Raw genomic sequence first — 24,625 nt, 5'->3', positions numbered from 1 at the left:
CTATTCTGAAGCACCTCCAGGCTTGTTTAATGGACGTTATAGTCGTTTCGGATATTCTGCTAGCCCCCTGGGTATTAAGGATGGGGAGGGGGGGAGGTGTGATGGAGTAATGTAAAACTCCATTACCGATCTTGTGAAGCAACGCGGAAAACTAGGGTACCATAGTAACGGCATCTTAAGAATGCAACAAATATTCGTTTGTTATGTTCAGCGAACAACGCATGCTGGGGTATAGATGAGCGCATGAATGTGCCACCAGGCTAATGTCTCGAGATGTTATTCATGGAGAGTGGGATGTTCCTGCTCGGCGTTGATGTGTCAGGAGTAAGCATGCGTGCTCCTCTTTGCGAACGCTGGAGAAAGTGCTTGGATGGAAGTTGGGAATTAAAATAAGACGTCCAGCATCGTTATTACGAGTTGAAAGGAAATTTATTTTTTTAAGAGTGTACCAAAGGTAATCCTTACACTTTCTAGGTTTGTAGACATTAACTATGTGCACTATATTACCAAAAGTATCCGGCCTCCGTGGAATTTCGAAAATATTAACAATACCCACACGTGAAGAGGTATAAAAGGAAGTGCAATCACACTAATTTCACAAAGATCAAAGATGTACAGTGGATGGATGAAGATATTTAGCTAGCTTCCAACGGAGGATCATCATAGGACGCCATGTTAGTAATCAATCTGTTCGTCTCATTGAAAGAACTGGATAATCAACAAATGGAAGTGCCATTATGGTTCAAGCAACGTCATTCTGCACAAATACGAGAATTTGTTGCATCAGAGCTCGGACTCTTAACTCCATTCATTGATCCCAATATCAGTATCTGGATTGATGATTTGGTGATGGAGTAATGGACCAAAATACAGCATTCGCATATAGGCTGCAGGTATTAGTGAACTGCTGTCCAAGGAAAATATCTGAAATGGATGCCACTCTTGATATCTCTAACAGGATGACCAATGATAACTGCGAAGAGACAAGTGATAGTCCGAGAATAGATGGATGGATGAAGAAATTTAAAGGGGAAGACAAGCATAAGGACAAAGAGTGACCAGGAAAGCATTCTATTGTAGTTACCAAAGTTCTGAAAGCATGATTCTTGAGAATACAATGACTATTAAAGAGATGATTCAACAGATGCGATGTTGAGCAATCTCCTCAATAGTGATTCCTGTGGACATAATTATATTTGTGTTATCGATTTATCATTCAACCCACTGGTATTTTAATGGTATGCACCGAGGTAACTATGGCAACAGATCATACAACGTCACTGGATGCGTAGTGAAATATTTTTCACTACATATTGGAAATTGGTACTGACCAAAACCTTCATTTTGATCTGTACCAGACAGTACCAAACTAAAAACCTAATATTTTTTCTTAGTTAAGAAAATTCAGTAATATCTCCGAAACTTAAATTTGCAAGCGATTCTGATGATTTGATTGTTATATATATTTTTTTTCCCTTCAGGATGGATCCCGTGGTCACCTGGAAACTCTGGCTGCCCGATATGCAGAAGAACTTCGGACACATTATCGAGATGTGTTAGACAGACTGGAAGAACTTCGAAGGCGTCGAGTGGCCATCGACTTTCCCCCCCTGCCGGTGAGAATATAAATTATAGTCAAAGTTTATAAAATAATGGAGTATTGCTCCTTTGGAGTATTACAAAAAGCTTGAGTTAAGCGCCAAAGCGACTACAGCTCAGGCATCTGGAATACTGTGTCTGTAAATGCGTGTTCTGTGGTCTATTTTTGTTTGCTGGATGAAAGAAACAACCAGGCTACCATCCACTAACTCAGCCACGTTGTAGAAAAAACCCTTAAAAGTCAATCGGATCATTGAAGAGATTCTAACCCATGCCTTTTCCATGCAGTGTGGGAGGATGGTGATTATTTCCACTGTTCTATCCCCTAGGGCTGCAAATCTATGATGACTCTCCACTGGAAGTTGCTCAGTAGGTTCATATTTATTACTTCAACAGATATCAATGATTCTCAAAAAAAAACATTTTGCGTGACTACAACACGTTGAACCACGAAAATACAATAGTAGCAGATGTAGTGAAAACTTGGAAGAACAAATCCGATATAAGCATGCGCAGACGCTCAGTTAGTCCAAAAAACCTGACGGATATGAATCTCATCCCGGAAGACAGTTGTTGTTGTTGTAGAGTTTTAGGAGCATCGGCAACTAAGGCCACATTGCTCCATTTTTACTGTCTGTAAAAAATGGGTGTGTTCTGTAGTAGAGTTTCTGTTTGCTGGATGAAAAACAAGAGTTTTCTGGAGGAAAAACCTTCTAACCTCTCTTGAGACCGACTAACTCAGCCAAGTTGTGAAAAAGGCCCATAAAAATTCCTCCTATCATTGACGGGACTCGAGCCCAGGTCATTTCCATCCGGTGTGGGGAGGATGGCGATCCTACCAACTGTGCTACCCACGAGGTTCGAAGACAGTAATTGAACCAAGCAACGCCCTTAGAGGTGTAAACTGTTGAATCTTCAGTTGAGGTGAGTGCCTGGGTGTGAGAATTTTTGAGGAATATCATCGACCACAGTAATCCCATACCCAAATTCGACTGAACGCAATTCGTACGAATACATCCCTCTTGTACAGATGAACTGGAGACTGTACTGAAGAAAGAATGGTCATACAAAGGTGTTCTTCGAAGAATAGAAAAGCTTAAGTTCGAACTGAGTTGAACCCAGGTTAGGACCACAGCTGCCTTGGAACATATACATACAATGGATGTGACAGTACCGAATAGTTTTTTGGGTAATGTATTAGTTCCTTAACGAGAAGAGCATGAGAGAACAAACCTGATTGCCTAGCATATCATAAAGACATTATCCCTTTTTAAAATTCAGTTCCTCCTGTAGGCGATGTAAAGCGTAATTTACACTCCTATTATCCCCATGACATAATAAACAGTGTCCCGGGCATAATATAATCAGTTCCGTTCCTAAAAAAACACCAAAACTCGGGAGTATAAAAAAGAACCTGTTTATAATCTGTTTAAGGCGCATAAGGGCCGGCCAATTCTTTTCTCCTCTGGAGACAATTTGAAATTTGATGTTCATGAGGAAATTGAAAACTGGTTGCCTTATCTTAAATATGATTTAGTGTCACTTTTGGATAATAAAGAATTCAAATTTTTCATTTTTTTCTTTATCTTTTCACAGCTCCAAAAAACACTTTGCTTGAAGCCGCCCCATAACTTGAAACCTGGGAAATATTCGGTAAGTATCACCTTCTAATCTACTTATATTTCTTATTTTTAAAATAATTTGCCCCTGTGAGATTAATTTTTAAAAAATTACTTCAATAAATCGAATAATTAATAACTCTAAAAGCCACCATAGCAGGTTATTTAAATTAAATCTCTCTTTAAATTAAATTATGAAGCAACCTTTCCTGCGATCATACACTCCCACCTAAAAGTTTGGAATCACCTTTAATTTTTCTTGATTTTCAAAGTTATCATCTACAATCTACTATACAAGATTGTAGATGATTGGAGAATATTCGAAAATATTCCAAAAACGGTGTGGAAGACTCCTGATTGTTGTAGAATATTGTAGAAGATTCTTGAAGTTTGTAGGTGATTCTAGAATATTTTGTAGGTGATTCCAGAATATTTGTAGAAGACTCCTGATTGCGGTAGAACATTGTAGAAGATTCTTCAAGGTTGTATATGATTCTACAATATTTGTAGAAGTCTCCTGAATGTGGTAGAACATTGTAGCAGATTCTTGAAGGTGGTAGATGATTCTAGAATATTTTGTAGAGGACTCCTAAATGTAGTAGAACATTATAGAAGATTCTTGGGGTTGTAGATGATTCTATAATATTTATAGTAGACTCCTGAACATGATTCTAGAATATTTGTACATGATTCTAGAATATTTGTACATGGTTCTAGAATATTTGTAGAACACTCCTGAATGTGGTAGAATATTGTAGAAGATTTTTGAAAGTTGTAGATAATTCTAGAATATTTGTAGAAGACTCCTGAATGCGGTAGAATATTGTAGAAGACTCTTCAAGGTTGTAGATGATTCTAGAATATTTTGTACATGAATTTAAAATATTTTGTACATGATTCTAGAATATTTGTAGAAGTCTCCCGAATGTGGTAGAACATTATAGAAGATTCTTGTGGTTGTAGATAATTCTAGAATATTTGTAGTTGACTTCTGAACATGGTTCTAGAATATTTTTAGAACACTCCTGAATGTCGTAGAATATTGTAGAAGATTTTCGAAAGTTGTAGATGATTCCAGAATACGGTATTTGTAAAATACTCCTGAATCCGGTAGAACATTGTAGAAGATTCTTCAAGGTTATAGATGATTCTAGAATTTTTTGTACATGATTTTAGAATATTTTGTATATGAGTCTAGAATATTTTGCAGATGATTCTAGAATGTTTGTAGAAGTCTCCTGAATGTGGTAGAACATTGTAGCATATTCTTGAAGGTAGTAGATGATCCTAGAATATTTTGTAGAGGACTCCTGAATGTAGTAGAACATTGTAGAAGATTCTTGCAGGTTGTAGATGATTCTAGAATATTTGTAGTAGACTACAGAATGTGGTAGAACATTGTAGAAGATCCTTGAAGGTTGTAGATGATTCTAGTATATTTTGTACATGGTTCTAGGTTTCAGGAGTGTTCTATTTGTAGAACACTCCTGAATGTGGTAGAATAGTGTAGAAGATTCTGAAAGTTGTAGATGATTCTGAAATATTTTGTACATGACTCTAGAATACTTTGTAGATGATTCTAGAATTTTTGTAGATGATCCTAGAATTTTTTGTAGATAATTCTAGAATATCTGTGGAAGACGCCTGAATGTGGCACAACATTGTAGAAGATTCTTGAACGTTGCAGATGAGTCTGGAATATTTTAGAAAGTGGGTGTATTGTTTCAATATAACAGAAGATTGCAAGTGATTCTAGAGCGTTTGCAATAATATAAATTGAGGAGTAAGAGATGTAACTTATAAAATCGAATGCCCCTCATTCAGAAAGAGGGTTTGGCGTGTTTCGTGATAAACATGGCAAGAAAAAAGGACTCCGTTCAAAGAACAAACCACAATAAGGGGTACTGCAGTAACAACGGAATCACAAATTAAAACAATAACACTGATTTCTAAAAGGCAATCGACCTTGGGAGAAGATCTACTGAAGAAATGATGGTGCCACATTGCCAAGTGCCTACAGTCAAGCAAGGCGGTGGTTCCATCATGATCTGGGGTTGCTTCTGTTTTTCTGGAGGTAGGAACATCGTCAGAATGTAGATGGCTATAAAATCATTCCAGAACACAATGCAATATCCTCTGGACTTCGACTCTGTAGAAGAAATTTTATATTACAAAAAGACAATGACCCCAAGTATAGTTCTGAGCAGGGATTTTCCAGACACTAAACAACAGGAGGGAGCGTTGGAAATTATGATTCCAAACTTACTAAAATTCGTCGGTGTCTAGCCATACATTTATCCACCGATGTTAACTGTTGTTTCTTTGTCTGATACTTTTCCAGTTCAATAAAGAGATCGAAGAAAACTAAGGTGATTCTGTCTGCAATAAATTTGGAATTCAACCTCGATTACTGCTTGTTAAATAAGTGAAATTAAATCAAAATATTATGATTACCTCAAAAAGTCCAAGTTCGTTATTCTTATTGAATCTGAATGAACGCCATTTTCTTGCACATTGTCGACAATGTTGCGCCATTTATTTCTTCCTCGTTCTATCGGAGGGGAATTCTTTAATAATCTCAATCCGCAGAAAGCCAAACACTCCACACACGGCTTTCGAGGGTTCAATACGAGTCGAGCCAACTGTACTTCAACCATCGTCCATACATAATGTTTGTCTTTGTAGAGCCAATCACATTTGGCATTCTGTGGATGCACGAGATTTTCATCGTGGGTTAACTTTGCTTTCTTTTTCTTCCAGCCGTCCAGCTGCCTAAGCGACCAGGAGGAAGAGACTATTTATAGCCTCTACCAAGGTCCCACCTTGCCTGCTCCCAGACGTCCTGCCGAAAGGTAACGTTCGTTTGTTTCCAGTGTGTTTGTTTGTGCGCTGCCCATTAGCGAGCCCCCTTATGAGCGGCCATCCATTCCCTGTCGTGCGCACTCCCGAAAAAACTGGCGCATTTGCGATTATTTGGAGGATGTAAAATTAAATTATCGATTCGATTTGTGCGTGGAATTACTTTTTGGGAAACGTAATTCTCCGGTTGCTTTACAAAATGGAGTTTCTTCCCAATAACTTTTAGAATCAAGTTAGTGTTGTTGTCTCTTTAAGCGGATTGGATCATTTGTTGCCATGGTAACGCTAGCACACCGGGTACTTTTATTGCCTTTTTTATTTAATCGCATTCTCGGGTTTAATAATTTCGTTACCCTTCATTCTCTCCTGTTCCTTTTTCATCTTTCTCTCCTGTTCCTTTTTCATCTTTCTCTCCCCCCCCTCTTTACTCTTCTCTGTTTTCTATCTTTCGTTCTCCCTCCCCCTTGTTTTCCCTCTCTGACACTGTTCTTTGTCATTCGAATTTTTTTGATTTCATATTTCTCTCTTGTTCTTTTTCTCTGTCAATTTCTTTTTTCTATTGGTCTTCTTTCTTTCTTTTCTTTCTCAGTCTCATTTTTCTTCTATCTCTCTCTCCGTTTTTCTGTCTCTCATTTTCTTTATTTCATCTTTCCTATTCTCTTTCTCTCCCTCTCTCACATTCCCTTACTTGACCTTTCTTTCCATTTCATTTTCTCTATCATTATTGCTTCTTTCCCTTTATATCCTTTCTCTGTCTCTTTGTCTATCATTCTCTTTTCTTTCTCACTCTCTTTTTTATTTCTCTCTCTCCCTCACCTATTTTTTTCGGGTGTCTTTTACTTCTTTATTTTCCTTTACTTTTCTCTTTCTCTCTCCATTTGCTTCCTTCCTCTGTCCCTTTTTCTATTATTTCTTTTCTCTCGTTTTCTTTATGCCTATCTTATCTATCTTTGGCATTTACTTAATTTCATTTCTCTTTCTTTTCTTTTCTATCTTTCTCACTATTTTCCCATTCTTAATTTCGTCATCCTCTCTCTATTTCTCTCTCTGTCTCTTTCTTTTTCTATTATTGTTATTTCTTAATTTTTTTTCTTTCTTTCCCGCCCTCCATTTCTTTTCTTTGTTTTTTCTATCTCGCGTTTTCTTTATCTTCTCTCTCTCTCTCTCTCTCTCTCTCTCTCTCTCTCTCTCTCTCTCTCTCTCATTTCCTTTATTCATCTTTCTTTCTCTTTCATTTTGTCTATCTTTTTTTGTTCCACTCTCTTTATTTCTTTCTTTGTCTTTTTTTCCTATCAGTCTTTTTTCTTTAATTTCTTTTCTTTAGTTATTTTCTCTCTTTCTTCTCGTTTTCTTTCTTTTACCCTCCCCTCTTTCTACTTTTATTTTCGTCTCTCCCACTTCATGTCATCTCTTTCTTTCTCTCTATTCTATCTTTCTTTCTCCCTATTTCTCTCCTTTACACTGTTTTTTCCCTCATTCCCATTTTCCTGGTCACATCTTTCCTTCTTCTTTCTCTTTCTGTGCCTCTTTCTTTTTATTACCCTCTTCCTTATTTTCTTTCTCATTCTCACTTTTCTTTCCTCTCTCTCTTGAGTTTTAAATTTCTCGCTTTCTTGATTTGTTTTTCTTTCCTTCAATCTTCTTAAATTTTTTCTCTCCAACTTTTTTCTCTTTTCACTCTTTGCGTTTTCTGATTTCCCTTTCTGTTTTTGTTGTCCTTCCTCCATTTAATTCGCTCTCTCCTCTACTCTATCTTTCTGTACACTATTATTCCTAAAAGCAAACCTTCCGAAAACAATACAGAAAAACTTTTTGCAGTCAGTCTCTCTCTCTCTCTCTCTCTCTCTAAGATATCGCCCTCTTAGGTAGTACAGTTGGTATAATCACTGTCTCTTTCCTAAAATCAGTGGAAAAGACTTCAGTTCAAATCCCATTAATGACGCTAGGAATTTTTATGGACTTTTTAACAACGTGGCCAAGTTAGTGGGTCTCAGGAGAGGACAGCAAGGTTTTTCTTTCACCAGAACAGCAAACCCACCACAGAAATACACCCAGTTTATATATTATATACAGCGCTATATGGCCTAAGTTGCTGATGCGCCTAAAACCCACCCTATAAACAACTCTCAGACCTTGAAAATTCTTATACTGTACAACTGACTAGACCTCTCCAAACTTCAAACATACAAAAAAAAAGGTGTATTTTTGAGATTGATCCTAAAATCAATTATTGATTCCTTTATTACTATCTTTTTCTGGTTAGAGGAATCCTTTTCATCGATTGGCCATGTCTGTTGTGACATCGGCAGATTATATTGAAAACCCACGTTCTAATCTCGGCTAGAATTGATCAAAATTTCATTCCGAAAAAAAAAAAATGAATAAACACTTTGGAAAACTTTTAAATTATTTGAGTAAATACAAGAAGATGAAATTGAATTTCCTGTGTGGATTCTGATTGAAAAGTCGAGATGAACTCAGAAAAAAACTTGTCGATCCAACACGTAATCTCTATCTTTTCACATAGAAATAATTCATAAACTTTAATATTCACGAGCAGGAAAAACTTCCATCTAGGGCAGTTGCTGTATCGATCAAGGACATGTAAATGGACCTTTCCCAACAAAATATTAAAAAAAGAATTCTTCATGACGAACGTCAAAGTTGGGATGAAAAGAAACAAAGCCTGAGTGTGTCGTAATGTTTCATTTCTTTTGATCGCGTGCTAAAAAACTTTTCTGTCTTTAACAGTTCATCGCAGTGAAAGTTGTTGACATCTTGAAGCGTACATCGAGGGTGTTTTTGCTCGCAAATCCCCCCTACCATCCCTTCTACTTCTGTTTACATGCCTGACGACCCCAAACTACCACTCGCATTTATTTATTCCTGTTTTTCGAAGTGGAGAAATACTGAAAATACTTGGAATGAAACTTCTTTCTCTTTGCAAATTTCTTCGAAGTGCGCTCAAGACGGGGTTCCCCGAGGAGGAGGAACTCATCACACAGTCAGGCTGATGCAGACGTTAGGTGCAAACTACTGACTTAATGAAGCAGTCGACATCTCTCGCTCTCTGCACGACTTGGACAAGAAAACTGAATATTTACAGGGGGACCTTCCATCAGCAGTCTCCCCCAGTGCTCTTCGCTTCGGCGAACTGAACAAATGTTGTTACGAACGCCGGGGCCTGTTCTGCCACATCTCCCTGCATACCGCGATTCAATTTGACGTCCGCTACTGTGGAAAGCCAATGCTATTCACCCACAAGCCAAAGCCGAAGAAGACTGCTTGGGATGAAATAATAGAGCGCCATCGAGGCTAAATTAGGTAAGGGGAGGGAGGGAGAAAGAGACAGTTGAATGGTTTATGGAAAGCTTCTGTGGTCATTGGCTGACGGCCATTCACGCATGCCTGAAGTCAGGAGCAACCCCTCTTCCACTGCCCTTCCGAAGACCATATTTTTCCTATCGGAGTTTCCAGCTCAAATTACGCTGATGACCCTCCCTCTTGCAAAGACGTTAGAAAGAATTATACGCTGCTAATGATGAGTTCCTCATGGAAATTAGTTTTTACTATCGATCCTTAATCACTGAATACAATTTTCTAAGTTCCATATTGTACCAGATAACATTTCAGCATCTCTTATCTCTTTGGTACAAAACATTTATAAAACATTTATCTTAGGTACAGAACATTTCTAACAACTAAATCTTAGGTACAAAATATTTGTAACTTAACTGTTCTTTGATAAACAAAAATATTTGTAACAATTTATGTTAAGTGCAGAACATTTCTAATAATTATTCTTAACTACAGAACATTTGTAACTTAATTATTCTTTGACACTAAACATTTGTAACAACTAAATCTTAGGTACAGAACATTTGTAACAACTAAATCTTAGGTACAGAACATTTGTAACAACTAAATCTTAGATGCAGAACATTTGTAACAACTAAATCTTAGATACAGAACATTTGTAACAATTAAATCTTAGGTACAGAACATTTGTAGCAACTAAATCTTAGGTTCACAACATTGGTAACAACTAAATCTTAGGTACAGAACATTTGTAACAACTAAATCTTAGGTGCAGAACATTTGTAACAACTAAATCTTAGGTACAGAACATTTGTAACAATTAAATCTTGGGTACAGAACATTTTTAACAACTAAATCTTAGGTGCAGAACATTTGTAAAAACTAAATCTTAGGAGCAGAATATTTGTAAGAATGCTTCTTAACTGCAAAACATTTGTAAGAACTTAATACTTAAGAATTTGTAACTTAATTATTCTTTGATACAAAACATTTGTAACAACTAAATCTTAGGTTCAGAACATTTGTAAGAACTCTTCTGAAGTACAAAACATTTCTAAGAACTAATTTCAATTACAAACATTTGAAACTTAATTATTCTTTGATACAAATCATTTGTGACAACTAAGGTGAAGAACATTTGTAACAACTAAATCTTAGGTGCAACCTGTTTGTTTGCAATTTGAATGCAACATTTCCTTTTAGAATTGAAAAAGAAGTTTCTCTTAGAGATTTCCTTGCAAAGTATTCGCATTATATTGGTTCCTGAGCGAGAAGTCACAAGTCACCAACCACGAATTCAGGCGAACAGCAAACCCATTGTAGGAACAAACAATTTAGGTCACGTGGCGAAGTTTCTTCCCAAACTATTGCCTCCGAGATTAATGGCAGCTAGAGAATTTGAAGCTTCTTTTCATTTAAATGCCTTTCGCTAGGATTTTTTATTTATTTTTTTCTAGATGCGATAGATGTTAGAGGAAAAGAAAAGAGTCCAAAGATGCTTCGTCTTTATTTATGTGGGAAGTAAAATATGGCTATGACACATGCAGCATCACAAGATACACCGAGAGACCATATACCAACAAATGCAGATAACGGTAATTACCATTCGTCATTCGAAGCAGGAAGATATTGCAAGAGAACTGAATGGAAAAACTCCCGAAGATAAAGAGAGTAAGGAAGAGAGTACAAAGGAAATGTATTGTAAGGATATTTTCAAATTGAATAGGATGGAGAGGAATTGTTTGAAATATAGTTCCCAAGAGATTCGGTCTTTTCTCACTGGAAATTTATTCGTCAATCCGTTTACTGTTTAATAAATATTTGAACGTGTTTAATGGTTAATTTATTTACATCAAACAATTTCATATATTTTACACTAAATTGCCAAAAGTATCTGGACATCACTAGAATTTTGCAAAAATGAGCCATACTCGCTAACCAAATACCATGAAATTCTGAGTTCATGTTGGAAATTTAATGAATGAAATACTGCAGATGGGTCAAGGTGTTGAACTTAGCGGGATCATCACAAAATACAATCTTATGATTACTCCGGTAATATATTCGTGCCACTGCCATTATGTGGCCGAGTTATTCGGTCACAAGCCCTAGTTGAATACTTCTATTTCTTAGAAATTTGAGGGATGGGGGGGGGGGGTTGTTTAGATAACCAAACCAAAGAAATTGGGAGAAACACTGGTACGTGGATCCCATTAGTCCACTTCGAATACTGTCAATCACAAGTTAAGGGAGACTTGTTACTACTGTTATGGAGTAACGAATCACGGCAGACGGTTGGCCTCAGATGGCAGTGTTTAGGTCTGATGGGTTTTTGGAGAACGCTTTTCACCAGATTTTGTCGCCGTCACCTTGAAATTTGAAGGAGTTGTCACCTTGTAGGGTTGTTTCTCGTCAATTGAACATAGACCATGGGTAGTCATTTCCGGAACGCCATATGATATGTTGACATTGTGGATAATTCCACCTTCTTCAGGTGCTAACAATCAGGGTAGCGGCATTTCCTGTTTCAGCATGAAAATGCACAATCTGTAGTGACTTTTTTTTTTGGAGATATGGGCGTAAAAAAGCTTCGTTGGCATGCCCACACAGTTCCCACCATAATTCCATTGAACGTCCTTGGGATGAAATGCAACATTGGCTTCTGCCCAGGCCAATATGCACCTAAAAGGAACTGAAATGACCGCTGTGTTGATGGGGAATGGACCAAAAATAGCGTCTTCCTATCATCAAATATTGGTTCTCAGTCTACCAACAAGGATACGACGTGTAATTAAGACCAAATGTGAGATGACGTTATTATACATTGTAGGAAGACTGCAGACCAATATTTGAAGCCTGCTGAAATGACTTCCTCAGTGCCGTGCAAAATATAAACAGTTCTTTCCTTCTACGAAGAATAAGTGACTGTTTTGACTGCTCTTGCCATCTTAACAGACAATCATCATACCTGATGATGGTCTTGGAAATTAAAATAGCGAAAATTCTGCCTTTATCTTGATTTAAAAATAGGGTACAGACATGCGATTATCGATTAGTTTTATCGTCAAAACTGTGAGTTCAAGAATCAACCTTTTCTGCCACTCTTTTAAATTTCTTGTCCTCGATTTCTTTCAGATCCACGCCAGAGAAATGAAAAACAAAAATGTAATAAAACGGAGGGAGACCAGTGAAAATAATGCCTTTATTATGCATCTGGAAAGAGAGCGAGTTGGGTATTATCTTTTAGCCACGGAGCATACTAGAGGGGGTCAGGTTTATCGGTGCCTTCCTACTTGTTACACTCGAACCTCGAAGAGGCTACTATCTATTCAAAGTCCTCGCCGTAAAGAACGCCTGCTTCCCTTTAAAGGCGCTGAAGTGTGAAACTTAATATTAACGCTCGGCCGAACAAGCCAAACCGCTCTTGGCCAGTCGGGTGAAGCAGTTGGGATTATGCATCGGACCGTTCACATCCTGGGATGTGGCTATTTGCATTGTTATTGGCTCAGTGATTGTGGTCAACGCAGATGGTTGGCACAGCAGAGACGAACGCATCAGGGAATGTTCCCCAAATGATGAAGTCATCAAAGTATGGCGTGTCCCGCTCTCAGATCAACGTACGAATCCCAGACCTTAAGATTGTTTCAGGTAATTAAGTAACTCAGCGGTGAAGAGGTTGGCTCACCTAATGGTAGTAATTTATGTGCGGATTAGTTTGAATCAATAACGAACAGCGGATGAAATTTTCCCAACACGGTTAATTCTGTTTACGACTGATGTAGAATTCCAATAAGTTACAAGGGGATGTTGCTAGAGGACGCTTCTAGAAGGGCTATCTTCGGGGAGAGTTCAAAGAGAATGGTTATGGTCTTGGCGCATTATAGCCTTAGTAGCTAATGCGCCAATAAAACCAAAACCAAACCAAACCAAATCAAAGAGAAATTAAAATGACAATAAAATGGATTCTCCGTTGAACTTATCTGTAGCACAAAGAAACCATCTTTTAAGGGGCGTTTGCATCATAATTCTTTCAACTGGAAAACTCTGGAGTGTTGGGGAACTCTTCAAGCTTGGGTTGGTGAGTGTAAAAATAATTTTTTTTAGCTAACTTAAGTTAGCTAGAAAAATTAACTTGAGATAACTTAATTAACGTGCGTTTCTCTCCTTAGGTCACGCATAAGAATTTTTAAGTCGTCTTCATAGATTCTTCAGCTCTCAGAGCTAATCCGACCTATCAAATAGCTTTCGCTGGATTAATTAATAAGAGATTAAAGGCTGAGATGAGTATAAAAAACACAATTAGGTATACTAAGGGAAAAGCTAATTTCCTGGATCAAGTAATTCAGCAGCGTCGTGGATGCTTTGGCAGCTCACAGAGAAATAATGCAAAACCAGAGTTAAAACCTGGTTAATGGACTTGAGCGTTAGATTTATTAGGGGATGTACTCGAAGGATAAATAGATTACCAAAGAAAGATCCTTTTTATTAACATGGCACATTAGATTCGTGTGTCGATGTAGAACATCTGTTCAACGTCAAAATCGAGTTACAAATAAGAAAAAGATTAATTAAATTCACATTGACTTTCATAATGAGATTTCATTATGGAGCCAACTCAAATTTCATTTTTTGGTTAAAAAAGGCCATTTTCTTAAGTGGGGGTAATTATTCAGTCTTCGCGCCTGTCTGAAACTGGGTATGCGTGTATGGTTTTGCTTAATGGATAAATCAGATAAATTAGGGAAATTTTTGCCACTTTTGACAAAAGGGTTTGCCTTTTGGTCAGAATTGAGACTGACATCTCCCAGGGATTCATTCTTTTATGTTAGGTTTTGCTGCTTGTCATTCTGTCTCTGAAGGAGACGTGAATGAACGAAAGAGCCCTCTTGATTTAGGTAGGGAAAACTTGCAGGTAAAAATCCAGTGGTTTCTGTTGCAGGAAATTTGTTTAATTGCCTGTTGACAAAGCTGATAATAGAGTGCATCTCTTGGAGATTACGAGGGAATAAGATGAGACCCAAGACGTGGGTGGTGGCCGATACACTGTCCAATGAAAGAATTATGACCACCTACCTAATAGTGGGTACGTCCTCTTGTTGCCATATATCAAGGAGTGGACTCTATAAGCCTTCAGAAAGTTGCAGGAAATATGTTGTACTGTACCAAGTCGGCAAGATTGCATTCGGCAGCCAAGGATGTACATGGAAGTCACTTTCATGTTTGGTAAACTACTCTCGAACAGTATCGGCAGCGTGGTCGGGTACATTATCCTGCTGGACCACACCTGTGCCATTTCAGAAAAACAGTCACCATGAAGGATGCGTTCCGAATCAGCCACAATTGTTAGGTAGATTTTAGCATTAAAAGTGCGGGGTAGGGGACGAGGGGTTCCAAGCGATTCCCATTAAGGCATTCCCCATATCAAACACTGCCTCTTCTGCCTGTTTCTCTTGGACCAAGACATCGGAGTGATCCCTGTCCGCAGGTTTTTGCAGTACCCTCCATCTATCGTCCACATAGCATTGCAGGAAACGTGATTCATCGCCAAAGACAACTTTTTTTTTTCCCCCAATCGTCAATGGTCCAACGAAGCCATTCAGAAAATTTTTGGCGTCATTAGCGATGGGTGGCCGTAAGTATGGGTATTTTAACCGGGCTCCTTCTCCGGAGGACTCATACGAGGAGGTTTCGTTGGATTGTGGTCTTGTAAACATTTCTAGTATTCCCCTCCCAAGTCAATGTCCATGAGCAGCTGATCCAGTCACACAGTCTAGTGACTGCTGTGCCAGCCACTCTTGGAACACCTTAAAACAGCACTCCACCAACAGCCCATAAGATTCTCAGTTTCCGTAATACTGCTACCCCTTACCCAGTACCCGACAATCTTCCTTTTTTTTCGAAGTCCGTCAGATCACGTCCCTTGCCTATATCGATTAACTCCTTTGTTTGGACCACATGCCTGCAGTATCACATTTTTCAGTTGCCACTGCGACACTTTTATCACCAGGAGGGAGGAACGGCCGATTGTTAAAGAATGGTGGTAGTCATGATGGTTTAACTTTACAATGTAGTTGGCCTGTGGTTCAGTTTAGATCAACATCCGTTGGGAGATTCGAATAAACTATCTAAACTCTCCAGGAGAAGCCTCATAGCTCAATTTGAAGTAAAGATTCGCAACTCGGTTTCTCAGGAGAAACAGAGTATGGGACAGGAAAGAGAACGGGAGAGACAAAAAATAGTTCAGAAATTATAGCAGGACAGACGGAATTTTAAATAAGGTATCAGTAAAAATACTCAAATATGGAAGGATAATAAATTTAATAAAAAAAATTGAGATTCAAAGGAAACTCTTATTCCGTTTTGGTTTTTCTGTATTGGATTTGTTCCAAGAAACAGATGAACAAAGCCATGTATACATATCTAGTATGTCTACTTAATACAGGACCCGAGTTTCCCCAGACACAACCGAACATCCTCTCTGAAAATAGCCCTTATTTCGCTGCACCCCTGAACCAAACTGCATTAATCAGTCACCGACGATTGTTACCTGCCAGCGTTACCATAGCAACCTCACAAGTTGACGGACTACCGCAAGGTAGTGCTTAATGACTCTTGTTAGCCCTGACCTTGTCGCTTCGCGACTAGCTGAAGACCAGTTGCAAATCCGTCTTGAAATCTGGTGGCAGGTCATCCTAGGGACCTCTCCACAAGATTCGACTCATCCATATGAATGACCTTCCCCGCTGTGACGTCATGGTGACATTGTAATGAGAATCGGCGAAAGCGATATCTTTTGGGGATGGGGGGAGTTGTTTATTACATTCATTTTATAACTAGGCCTACTTTTACGAGTCCCATAAAACCAGCGAAGTGTCTTTCGAGATGTCATAAACTTGCTGGTGAAGCTCTAAAGAATTCACTTTATCTCTGAAGATGCTCCCGTCAGTGTAGAACACTGTCAAGAGGGTTTAATGCCATAGAACCTCCAGCTACTTGACCTCTTATCAGGGCGTATGCAGACTGGCTTAGACATCCATATAACTGTACACACACCACACATTTCACACTTTTAAAGTATCGTAAAACCAACTAAATTTGGTGCAGTTTATGCTGACTTTTTTTGTCTATCTCTCCCTGGTGTGTGACACCTAAGATTTAAGATTCGGTAGATTGCTTCAGGGGATCAACAAGTGTTGTCATCTGGATAAAAAATATCGACACGTAAAGCTGTTTTCGTACCTCCAGGACAAGATATAAATACGAATTTATCTAAAAACTTTGTGGAGTGTTCTCCATCTTAATCCAACTCAGTTTCGCTTTTCGCTTGAGGGAATGAATCCACAAGACTTAAGTTTTATTAGATGGAACACAGCGACATCTACCCACTCTCTAAATATCTAAATGTCCATGGTTTAAGATTGTTCCCTTTTTCACCTTTTGGCCCAATTTTGGGAGTACTTTGTCTTATAGAAAATAAATGAAAACAAGCCAATTTATATTTTTCAGTTTTCAAAACAAAATTTATTTTGTGTTACAGGTGCCTCAGTCCGCGATCCAGGTATTTCTATGAGCCCTGTCCGTTTTCTACAAAAGGTAATTTTACAATTTCCTATAAATTCTTAAAGATTTAAGTAATATTTTAATTATTTCGTGAAAATTCTGTCCACTATACTTGAGTATTTCCAGTGGCGCCATCTACTAACGATATTTAGATATAACATTTGTTTTAATGAGAAATTTAAAATTGATTGGTTTTTTAATATTCTGTTTTCAATTAAAAGTGCTGTGTGTGTGTGTTTATAATTATTTTCCAGCGCTAATGTAACTATTTTTCTCTTCTTGTTTAATATAAATTGCTTTATTTCGAGCAATTTCTCTCATTAATTTTAAAACTATTTAATGCTGGCATGTTTTAGAGTTGATAAGAATTTTTTTCCTCGAAGAATTATTGTGAGATAATCAACGAAAATAATAAAGTTTAATGGGGTTGAAGTCCTTACATATATTTGATGATAAAGAAATGGAAATTTCCTTTAATTTTTCATTAAAATCGAATCTGGAATAAACACAAATCAGTCTAAACAGAGGCAAGGATGGGCTAATTTAAGATTGGGAGGAAAGACACTAAAGATATTCATAAAAAGTATTTTTTCTCATTTGAGAATGCGAATTATGGAAACAATGTGACAACACTCCTTCGACATCAAAGAAAACTTTGCTCGGGTGTCCCCACCTATCGGAAGAAATTTCAGCCAGATAATTTATGCAAATTTCTTTTCCTATGCCCTTCCATTAATGTGGCATTCATAGTGGCCATTATCAGAGTGTCCGTCATAACGCCCTCATTTCGTTGTAAAATCAGCCCCTGATTTTTCCCCTCGAAGCAGACACATCTCGCGTGAGAAGGAGCCACATGTTTACTGACGAAAAAGCGGCACTGAAATAATAGGTGTCGCTTATCAAGACAGAGTTGGAAACATCCTCCTTCATCGATGACTAGTTTAGGAACAGCTCGATTTTTTCTCTTTTTATTTTCGTAAAAAGTGCGCTCGGAGAAGGGGCTGTCAAAGTGTTGATCAGACTTTCAACAGATAATCATGGCCGTACACGTTTAGATGCAGGACATGACACAGCTATCCTCCGCACTCACACGCAGCGAAATTTTTGATAAATGACCCGTTCTTCCTCGTTACTCGGTAATCATCTTCAACTTCCCGGTCCTTGCAAGTTTTTTCCGATTCATCAGATATTCAAATTGAGATGTGAGATGGATAAAGATTTTTTTTTCTCTCCCTTGTGTTTGATATTCTAGGTGGAGAGAAATTGTGCGGGGGACATTATGAAGATGTTGAATAATATGAGTTCTGAAGAGACAAGAAGACCGTTGCGTTTCTTGAGAAGTCATTCTTCATCTTGCATAATCAATAACGGCATATAATTGCCAAAGTTTTGTGCGTGTGCCAGTTTTGCCATCAACGTGCTCACTCAAGAACCAATCACTAGAGTCCATAGCGATTCTAATTAAGCGATGGGTATTCGTTTGTAGTTAGAACATAATCAAGAAATAATTAACAGATTCCAAGGTCTACAGTATATTCTTGTTAGAGAATATAGCGTAGACAGGCGTTACCAAAATAAGAAAAAACTTTTAAGTGTACAAGGTTTTCTCAAAAAGTTATCTGCCTTTGTAATAAAGAAACAACATAGTCTAAATTTTTTAAAACTTTCCACGATCTTATCAGTGAAATGTTGAGTCCCGAATTTGTTGGGTGGTGGTGGTGACCAACGATGTTACCACTGCATGGACTCCTGTTTTCTTTCCCCATCCAAATGGCGAATCCACCAGTCACAACCAGTTGAATTCACCAGTTAATGCACAACCAGATGAATCCATCAGTTACAATTCTTAAGAGAAAGCGTTGTGGATCTGCATCATGCACGTGTAAATTTTTCTCACAAATTTGTGTCCTGCACTGTTTCGAGTTGTGAGAATTCTTAACCCAGTGAGAACTGACCTTTGAATGGGGCCACGTACTGACCATCTTTCATGAAGGGTAGTCAGTACGAACCCCTCAGAAATATTTCATTCTATGGCAATCATAAACACTTTAATACATCTCACTTGCATAACCAGGTTTTTAATTTTTTGCCACATTTCTGGAGTTGTCACTTCCTTCGGTTGTTCCTAGCGAGGTCATCTTTGTGGATTCTCTGACTTCCCCTTCCCCATTTAAGCTGCATAGGCCAAAATTTTATCTTATATTCGGAATGGGCAGCATCACTATATACGGCTTTCATGGATTCATGAATAACTTTTGGTTTGTTCCTTACTTTTGTCAAAATTTTATAATGTCCCGATGATCCGGGTTTGGCATCCATGTTTTCCTATGGATTGGCTAATTTAAATCTCTTCTGGACCTGAGCAAATAAGATACAAATATTTATGTCAGTATGATGAAAGCACAGTTTTTATATACGTATAAAGCTTTCAGTCAAGATTGAAAACTTACTGGACGCCCCTCGCATTTGATGGCTATATTCCCTAAAAGTAATCTGCGATTGTACAACTGGAATCCATCTGTACAACGTTTTCACTGATTTTTATCATTACGATTTACCATTTTCGTATTATGATGAGCCAACTTGACAAGGCACTGGACACTAGGCAAAATCTGAAAGTAACCAATATCAAATTCTCCACATTCCCCACATGATAAAAATCCAACCTCCACAAGAATAAATTGGCCTTTAATCTAATAAGACAATAGCTGTTTGACAAAAAGAAAATTTCCTTTAATTATCCCCCAGTTTAAATGCACCCCCCTTGTGTACGGCACGTGACTAATTATAACGATGCCCTGGCCATTCAGTTTGCCCAAACGTTTTAAGACCTTACACACCTTTACAGATCACCGATACATGTCTGGTTTCCAAACATAACCTACAGAAAACGAAATACTCTATCGCTAAGAATGCCAAAGAAAAATAAGTTTGTGCAATGTTTTCGATCTTCTATGCAAAGCAAGCCTGAATTCAATATTCGAAATGCAGCCCAACCATTGTCCGGCTGCTTTATTTGTGACAATGAGAGATTGTTGTATACAAAACTCTCCCGGTTCCAATAAGGTAATTGCGATGCACAATGGATAAAACACCTCTTTGTCTCTGTCTTGAAACTTCCTAGACATCATTGGCAAAACCCCATCCGCTGTTCTAGCCTATCTACGCTGTTCAATGACCTATAATCCCTCTCCCAATTCCCAATCGCAGGTAGATCCAACAGTCCACTTTCCGATAATGTCACAGTTAATTTCGATACCAAACATCCTTCTTCCTAGAAATTGTAGACGTAAAAGACACGACTCTCAACAGCTCGAAAGGTGCTGTTACTTAATGGGATCTCATGAATTTCTCAGAAGACGAACTTGAGTTAAGCGATCAGCAAATTACTCAAGATAAACATATTCTAATCATTAAAGATGACATTCTAGTATCCTCACATTTAACAACCCAGCTGTAGCTCTCCTGATCCGTTTAATCGATTGCAGCATTAGGAGTACGGGCATAAACCCAACCCATCCAAAATTGTTTGCACAGACATTGACTTCATGCGAGATATGTGGTATGTGTTCATCAAAGGTCTTCTCACTGTACTCAGTGCCTCTAAAAGGCATTGAGTAAAGCGCGAAAACAAAAAAAAAAAAAAGACCAGAAGAATTTCAGCACTCTAACCGTATGTAGAATGAGGAGGAACGGCGTCATGTGCTGTTCACAGATGAGTCCAGGTACAGCCTGCACCTGTATAACATCCTCTCTTCTTCGATGTTAAATATGAAGTGTCCATGATGGATGTCCATGGACACATCATGTTTGAAATGCTTATCTGGAAATAATAAGGAGTTGGGACATGTTTAGACGTGCTCTGCTTTCACTGGAACTACCTTTTAAGAAATTTTGCTAAGGGTGCGCCCATTTTCAGGGTCTGGGAACTCCTAGATGTGCCACACGTATTTTGCAAACCATTCAATTGAATCGCGGTTCAAACTATTTATTAGAAGAGGTGGCTTGCTTTTTTCCCCCTCATATCCATGTCATCTCGGTCCTTATGTTTTCCTTTAACGATCCATTGAGCGTGCTCGTTCTGCAAATCCCTTTCCCCGCAAAGATTTCATCTTTAGGTCTAAGTATCATATCGTGGCCGTGATGAGAGGCAATAAAAAAAAACTCCAAGGATAGAAAGAATGCAGCTGCATCAACGATAGCTTATTCCAGACCTGTCTTTTACATTTTCCCAGGTCGTTAAAGAATCCAAGAGAACAAAAATATTACAATTGTTTTTTTTCTTGGAATAAAAGGAGGAATTTGTAGAAAATTAAAATCAAATGACTCGGTAGATGGCGCCACCGATATATACCGAATGAAAACCCATCAGCCTTCCAAATACTCAAATAAAAGATCATATTTTATGTGCGAGTGTGGGTGGACATTAAAGTAGAATTTTATGTTAAATTTTAAAAAAAAGGAAATGATTAGATAGATGGCGCCACGGATACTTCCCGTCCAGGTACTCTGCAATAATGGATGGTTTTAGTATTATAAATGGCGCAGATGGCTGTAACCGATATATTTCCTTTGCCTCGGTCATAAATCATTCAACGAATAGAGAGATAGAATTAAAATCATCCAGACGGTTACTTCACTAGGGCAGATTTCGTGATATTAATTTATTTAATATTCTACGTTGGCAGCTAACGATACATTCGAGTTTTACTAAAACTTAATGTCGCTTCTTTTTCTTTCTGTTTTTCAGATGGAAAGGAGTGTGCCGAAAATGTAAACGACCAATCAAAGAAACGGGGTGGACTCGGTCGCTTATTTCGCAGTTTAGGGAGTAGAAAAGACAGGGATAAAATATCCCCAAGGCATGGACAGAAGCCATCGAGAGTTCAAACGATCCAGAAACATATAGAAAGTTAGTAGGCAGCCACTTCCTGATTCGTATTACAAATAGACAGATTTCCTTAATTTTATTTTATTTTTTAAGATAAATCTCTATTGATTTTACGAGAAGATCAAAAGATTAGCGAGCCAAAATATCTTGGAATAAATAATTCTTGTAGTAATTCATAGATGGCGCCACGGTATGATATTATGTGATGTGCTCTTTTTCTGTTTTCTTAGCATCATCCATAGTGTAAAGCATGGATTTTAAGTGGAGTTTTTGTTTGTTGTTTTTATTTTATTTTAAAATAAATGTCAGTAATTGGGTCTGATTGTTTTTATCTTATAACAGTGTCTGTTTCAGTACCTCGCCTTCATTTTGGAGATGTTCTCCTAGCTGATGAAGAACAAGTCCAATTAATGTTACTAGTCCGAGATGGTTTTATGACAATGGAGCAGGCAATCAACAGGGTGAGTAAAAATATCTACCTTAAATAAATTTTAGATACCACCAGCTCTCTCTCTCTCTCTCTCTCTCTCTCAAAACATCCTATAGTACGTAGCAAGTACTTAGCTCTTGACAAAAAGATAAGAAATAAATAAATAATGCAAAGCTGCATTGGGAGCGTTAAGTGCTGCCATCTACCGATCGCAGCCCTCATAAATCTTATCCATTCCATCTAAAATCAATATTTTGTACTGATTTCTTTCCATGTTGTACTACTTTATTTTTAATAAAAGATTTATGCTTTTGCAACAGAGACGAGTTGATTCCAATTTAAAATATTCACGTGATGCACATACATTTTTATTTAATAGAGAATAAAACATATTTAGCTTATGGATAATAAAATAAAAATTTTATTCGTTCTTGTAGTAACATGAATTTTATTATCCTTTCCCTTGAGAAATTACAGAATTGTCCTATTATAAACTTGGAATGTGAATTTTATTTCTTACATTCAGGGCCGGCGGTACAGTTGAGAGCCTGAGTGCCAGAATGAATGTTTGGCAAAAGAATTGTCCTTTCTTTGATTGAGGGAGGAGTGGGAAGGGGTCCTCTTTTGTTGGCATGTTGGATGCGTTTCCCTCGTTACACTCCTTCTTATGGACCAGCACTGCTAAAAATGGCATCGTTAGAACAGTTAAACAACCATTATTTATAAATGTATATTATTATTTTATAAATAAATATTTTTAAGTCTTTAAACTGATCTATAAACGATATATTCTAACATTTTCGTTCACACAGTACATTAATAAAATTCATTATTTTATATATATATCAATAAATCTATTAATACTGATTTTTCTAAAACCTTTAATTCCAAAAAAAAAATTGATTCTAATAAAAGTTTATTCTAAAATAATTGTGCTGATATTAAACATTCTCAGTAGATGGCAGCACGGATCGCTGACAGGCAGTCGATTTAGCAAAATCACCAAAGTTACATGAATGATCTAAAAGGTTATTCAGTGAAAAAACTTTATTTTTTATTTATTCCATGATTTTTTATATTTTCTATTATTATTAATTTTCACATTATGTGCCAAAAAACATTCCTTCCTTGCGAATCAAAATTTCATACTAAAAGGTGCCATTTCTCAAATTTAAAATATTCACGTGACGTACATGCATTTATATTTAATAACGAATAAAAATTGTTACTCTGTATTTTGATATTTATGTACACGTGAATAAACTTGTGCATCTAAACGTGGAATTATTCATATTTCCAAAAACTGTTAGCAAAAAAAACTTGTAGAAAAAAAAAGTTGCAAAAATAATATGCTGCCATCTACCGGTTGTGTTTTACATTATTCATATAATGTAAAACACAGCCGGTAGATGGCAGCATTGAAATAGAAATGAAAACAAATCTGTTCACATTTTTGTAGCTTTTTTTATTTTCCTTCTTCAATGTTCTTCTATTTACTTCTGTAAGTATTATTTTTGCGTGGGTATTTTTATTTTATTTCTAGATACGGCAGAGGGAATCAGAGAAATGTAAGATGTCCAGGCTACAAGAGAGAAATGAGGTATGGTGCATTTTATATTGGAATAAATAAATAAAAGCAGTAAAAATTGGTATCTTTGTATCATTTATATATTTATTAGACGATATATATTCATTTATGTTGATAAATACATATAGAAATAAAAATATTTCCTTTTATACCTCTCAAAGGACAGAAACAGATAATAATTGAACTTTAATATGTGCATTTTAACTTAAGTTTATCTCAGCCACTATTATACCGCCCTCTGCCGGTAAAAATGATGTCAGGGATTTAAAAATCATTTAAAAAGATATTAATTATATGAACGTGTTTATGCAAGGTACAGCAAGGTAACTGGGGATTTTAAAAAAATGATTTTCTGGGCACCAGTGTGGTAGGAAAATTGCGCCACTCTTGTCCACCGTTGTGCTATTTCTGCACGCGACCATGCACTCTCGTTGCATTTATCCAATAGAAATGCAAGACGAATCTTGCACCAGGACTTAAATTTCCATCCTTACAAGGAACTGAACGAATTAAAACCTCGCGATTTTGTTACCCATAAAATCATTTTTCAAGAAATGCTAACTTCAATGGATCTTGATGAAGAATGGCTGTCAGACCTAACCATATCATTTCCAGAAATGGTGGCATTTCTTGGTCTCCACAGTCCCTATATCTGTCACCATGACTTTTCTTTTCTAAGCGCATTTAAAAGAAATATATACTCTCATTTCCTACACAGTACTGAAGAGCTAAAAGAAAGAATTCTCACAGAAATTTCAAGA

The 24,625-nt window shown here is 37.3% G+C and overlaps 1 protein-coding gene across 3 annotated transcripts in view; it reads left to right on the top strand.

The window, feature by feature from the left end:
• LOC150081224 (SAM and SH3 domain-containing protein 1-like) overlaps positions 1-24,625 on the top strand; it is a 181,570-nt gene that overhangs the window by 84,038 nt on the left and 72,907 nt on the right. The window contains exons 2-8 of one of the 3 annotated variants that reach the window (XM_090379440.1): positions 1,482-1,616; positions 3,196-3,252; positions 5,979-6,070; positions 16,933-16,988; positions 21,706-21,867; positions 22,201-22,307; positions 23,820-23,876. In XM_090379440.1, coding sequence (XP_090235566.1) covers positions 1,482-1,616; positions 3,196-3,252; positions 5,979-6,070; positions 16,933-16,988; positions 21,706-21,867; positions 22,201-22,307; positions 23,820-23,876 — 666 coding nt within the window. The remainder of the gene's footprint in view (positions 1-1,481; positions 1,617-3,195; positions 3,253-5,978; positions 6,071-16,932; positions 16,989-21,705; positions 21,868-22,200; positions 22,308-23,819; positions 23,877-24,625) is intronic. The other 2 variants (XM_090379442.1, XM_090379441.1) reach the window with 2 other exon arrangements.

The sequence above is a fragment of the Mastigoproctus giganteus genome, chromosome 8 (genome assembly GCF_048544385.1).
Source record: "Mastigoproctus giganteus isolate SK-2022 chromosome 8, ASM4854438v1, whole genome shotgun sequence".
Taxonomy (NCBI): domain Eukaryota; kingdom Metazoa; phylum Arthropoda; class Arachnida; order Uropygi; family Thelyphonidae; genus Mastigoproctus; species Mastigoproctus giganteus.
Note: the sequence above shows the minus strand (reverse complement) of the source record. Positions and strands in the feature narration are given on the sequence as shown.